This window comes from Physeter macrocephalus, unplaced genomic scaffold, assembly GCF_002837175.3.
Source record: "Physeter macrocephalus isolate SW-GA unplaced genomic scaffold, ASM283717v5 random_108, whole genome shotgun sequence".
NCBI classification, from domain to species: domain Eukaryota; kingdom Metazoa; phylum Chordata; class Mammalia; order Artiodactyla; family Physeteridae; genus Physeter; species Physeter macrocephalus.
In genome coordinates, this window is record NW_021145381.1 from 48,362 (window position 1) to 52,604 (window position 4,243).

At 53.2% G+C, this 4,243-nt stretch overlaps 1 protein-coding gene across 3 annotated transcripts in view; it reads left to right on the forward strand.

The window, feature by feature from the left end:
• Positions 1-3,718, forward strand: part of CDK5RAP3 (CDK5 regulatory subunit associated protein 3) — a 10,051-nt gene extending 6,333 nt beyond the window's left edge. For all 3 annotated transcript variants that reach the window (XM_007109440.4, XM_007109441.4, XM_028483959.2), the window contains 5 exons: positions 171-249; positions 825-913; positions 2,225-2,430; positions 3,122-3,293; positions 3,384-3,718. In XM_007109440.4, the coding sequence (XP_007109502.1) occupies positions 171-249; positions 825-913; positions 2,225-2,430; positions 3,122-3,293; positions 3,384-3,449 (612 nt within the window). In that variant the 3' untranslated portion in view covers positions 3,450-3,718. The remainder of the gene's footprint in view (positions 1-170; positions 250-824; positions 914-2,224; positions 2,431-3,121; positions 3,294-3,383) is intronic.
• Positions 3,719-4,243: the final 525 nt, after the last annotated feature.

Below are 4,243 nucleotides of genomic sequence, written 5' to 3' on the forward strand. Positions count from 1 at the left end.
ACTCTCAACCACTGCGCCACCAGGGAAGCCCGGCAGGTGGATTCTTAATGTTAACACTGCGCCACCAGGGAAGCCCCGTCATTGAACTTTTGAGGGCTTTGGTTTACTCCGGCTCCCTTTGCTGGGGAAATTTCTCCCAACACTGCTGGGGTTCTTTACTCTCCACCCAGGAAGCTGGGGGTGAAGAGATAGACTGGGGAGACGATGCTGCTGCTCTGCAGATCACCGTGCTGGAAGCCGGAACCCAGGGTGAGTGCACCCCTCCCTGCAGCTCTGGCAGAGCCTGCCCCCGTGTCTCTGGAAGCAAAGAAAAAGTACACTGCCAAGATTGGGCTTCTCGGACGTTTACCTGTTTTTTCAAAATCATGATGATGTGAGTTCAGGCGGATAGAGAGAAGTTCTTAAAATTAAATCTAGAAACTAAACTCTCAACTTTTTGGATACTGAATGAGGGTCATCTGTTCTCTGGGGAGGTTCCGAGAGGGCTGGTAGGCTCTGAGGCCTGACCTGGCCCCCCTCCCCACAAGCTGAGAGTAGGGATCTGCCACTAGAGGGCAGTGCAGGATGAGACTTCAGGCCCACTAGAGCGAAGGAACTTTCCATTCTTTGGAACTCAGCTCTGTGGTCCTCCTCACAGACTTGGGTTGGCACTAGTGCCTGATTAGGGCTGAGACAAATGGGAAAGGGTAACCCTTCCCACTTGGGTTGGAACAGGAAGTGGCCTTAGTGCAGTGTCTGTGTCCATATTAACCCACCAGGACTTCCCAAACTGAGAGTCTTCTCCAGTCCTCAGCAACTTTATCACTTCTCTCTCTTCCTGGCAGCTCCCAAAGGTGTTGCTAGGGGCCCAGATGCTCTGACACTTCTTGAATACCCTGAGACCCGGAATCAGTTCATCGATGAGCTCATGGAGGTACCTTTGTCCTCTGGGTGATGCGGGGGGAGGCCTGGCACCAGCATGGGCGGCATCGCTCCAGATACCTCACCTGACCCTTTTTGTGTAAGGGTGCTGAGCACTTTCCTTGTTCTGGAGCAGGGACTCACGTATTAGGATGCTCCCCCATTCATTCAACTGTGTTTATCACGTACTTCCTAAGCCCCTGGCACTGTCTGAGGTGCTGAGCAGCGAACAAATCAAAGTCCTTGACCTCATGGATCTTATATCCTAGTGGGGAAGGCAGACAAGAAACAAGACGAACAAGTAAAATATGTAGTGTGTCACGTGTTAACATAAGTGCCATGGAAAAAGAGAGCTGGGGAGGGAGATGGGGTTACTGGGAAGGGCTGCAGTTTTATGTTGGTGGTCAGGGAAGGCCTTGTTGCCAAGGTGACCAGTAAGTCAAGACCTGCAGGGGGTGCAGAGAGAGCCATGCTGATATCTGGCAGAAGAGCTTTCCAGGCAGGGGGAGCAACGCAGAAGCTTTGAGGTGGGAGGTGTCCTGCATGTGTGATGAGCAAGGAGGCCTCTGTGGCTGAGCAGGGGAGCTGGGGGAAGTAGAAGAGCCCAGAGAGCTGAAGGGAGTTGGAAATTTGGCTTTTACTCTGAGGGAACTGGGAAGCTGTTGGAGGTTTGGAGTGACATGGTCTCATTTGTGTTTTAGTATCATCACTGTGGCTAAAGTATCCAGCAGCCTAGAGTAAGGAGCCAGTGTTCTTGGATCTTTCTGGGACTGGGAAGCGGGGGGCTTGTCTTTGTTAATCTCTGGGTCTGTCCACTTCTCGGTGGCCTGCTGGCTGGGGAGGGCCTCATGGAAGGCCTTGTCCTCACCAGTCTAGTTCAAGCTTCCGTGGTCCAATAAAAGTGACAAGATATGCGGCTGGTTCTCAGATTCTTCCTAGCCTTTTCTTAATCCAGGGCTTCTCAAACATGGATTCCTATTCCCTGAATCTCATTCTTCCCATGGAGAGAAAATACCTTCACTGGGCAGAGAGAACCCTTTGAATCTCTGCATCGTAGTTATGTGCCCTATAGCCTGGGAGGAAGGAGAGGGGTCCAGGGCCAGGTAAGGCCTGAGACAGCAATGAGGGACTGAAGGGTGATGGTGGAGGCTGCCCCAAACTCCCACGTTATAGTTGGTGAGTTTCTAGCAATAAAAATGTTCAGAGGAAATAACTGCTCATCAACCAGAATCTAACCCTCACCTTATTCTTCATTTTGACCAGTCTGAGGGCCTAGCTTCTGAGTTCTTTTCTCGGTTTGAACCAAATCCTCTTCTGTCCTCAGCTTGAGATCTTCTTGTCCCAGAGAGCAGTGGAGATGAGTGAGGAGGCAGACATCCTGTCAGTGAGCCAGTTCCAGCTGGCTCCAGCCATCCTGCAGGGCCAGACCAAAGCAAAGATGGTCACCATGGTGTCGGCACTGCAGGATCTGATTGGCCGGCTCACCAGTCTTCGAATGCAGCACCTGTTTATGATCCTGGCCTCACCAAGGTTTGGCTTTCCCCTTGATGTTGGGCTGTTCGAGGGCATGCTGCAGGGCCCTACCATCTCGGGCAGCCCTGACTCCTTTTTTTTTTTTTTAAATGTATTTTATTTATTTATTTATCTATCTATTTATTTATGGGTGCGTCGGGTCTTCATTGCTGCGAGTGGGCTTTCTCTAGTTGCGGCGAGCGGGGGCTTCTCTTGTTGCGGAGCACGGGCTCTAGGCACATGGGCTTCAGTAGTTGTGGCTCACGGGCTCTAGAGCGTAGGCTCAGTAGTTGTGGCGCACGGGCTTAGTTGCTCCACGGCATGTGGGATCTTCCCGGACCAGGGCTCGAACCCATGTCTCCTGCGGCAGATTCTTAACCACTGCACCACCAGGGAAGCCCCAGCCCTGACTCCTTGTTTCCTTGTCTCCACGACCCCTTAGACCTCATCCCTGCCTCCCATAACTGCACCATCCCAACTAGGGATGGCGGTTCTCTTTGGGGCAAGATGGGGTGGTTTGAGGTATGCAGGCAGAATCTGCTTCCCCTGTAGGATGGGGAAGCGGGAGTGGTATTCCTTCCAAGAAAGGATTGAAGGATGTGGAGGCTGAGAGGTCAATTAGAGACTTGGTTTCCTGAGCCTCAGCAGTTGGATGGGGACACCCAGGTTGCCCAGCGACACCAAACACTTACCTGAGTGCCCGGCCCAGGTATGTGGACCGAGTGACTGAGCTCCTCCAGCAGAAGCTGAAGCAGTCCCAGCTGCTGGCTTTGAAGAAAGAGCTGATGCTGCAGAAGCAGCAGGAAGCCCTTCGGGAGCAGGCGGCTCTGGAGCCCAAGCTGGACCTGCTGCTGGAGAAGACCAAGGAGCTGCAGAAGCTGGTGAGACAGGAAAGTCAAGCCCGCCCAGTTGCTGCAGAATGAGGTCCCTTTGTCTCTGCTTTCTGCCCACTCCGTATCACTGTCTTTCAGATTGAAGCTGACATTTCCAAAAGGTACAATGGGCGCCCCGTGAACCTGATGGGAACCTCTCTGTGACACGCTCCCTGTTCTTCCTGCCTGTCTTCTCAGCCTTCAGGATGGAGGAGGGACAGCCAGGGGCCCTTCCCAGCAAGAGACCCGGCTGACTGGAGGACGGAAAGCCCCAAGATGGAGCCATCACCCAGATGGTTACCTTGGCACTCACTGTACTCTCTGCAAGAAGCTGGCTTCCATTGGTCCTGTGACCCGTCAGCCTCAAACCACAGCTTCTGCTCTTTCTCATTATCTAGTTGGACTTAATAAAAGAGGAAGGGACTCTCGTTTCACTACTGATAGTGCTGTTCTCTGGGCCTGGGCTTGAGGCTGCATGGGGTTCTTGATCCTGTGGAGTTCCTGGTTGGGGACTTTTCCTCTTTGCTTCTGGTGACGGCGGGGTGGGGAGGGGGCCCGATTAGTATCTACAGATGGTTCAGCAAGGGGCTCTGGGGTAGCTGAGTCAGCTGGGCCCCTTTCTCTCCAGAGCCAGGCCCAGACTGCCCCACTCAGGCCAGAAGCCCAAGGGGAGCAGTCAAGTGGCAGCCTTGTTGGAGCCAGCAAAGCAGTATTTTCCTTTTAATCACAGCTTAACTCTAGGCAGAGGGAAAATGCGGTTTGCGGAGGAAGGGTCTGATAAACAAGGTGGAGACAGGAGTTGTCACCTTCACAAGCTGCCTGTCTACTTCCTACCCATAACTGGCTGCTCTGTGATTGGGTAGAGCCCACCCCAGGCTAGCACCCTTCTCCCCGGCCACCTACCCATCCCGATTTCCCAGGAAGGGTAGGGGTTGGGGGTGGCCAGCAATTCGATTTTA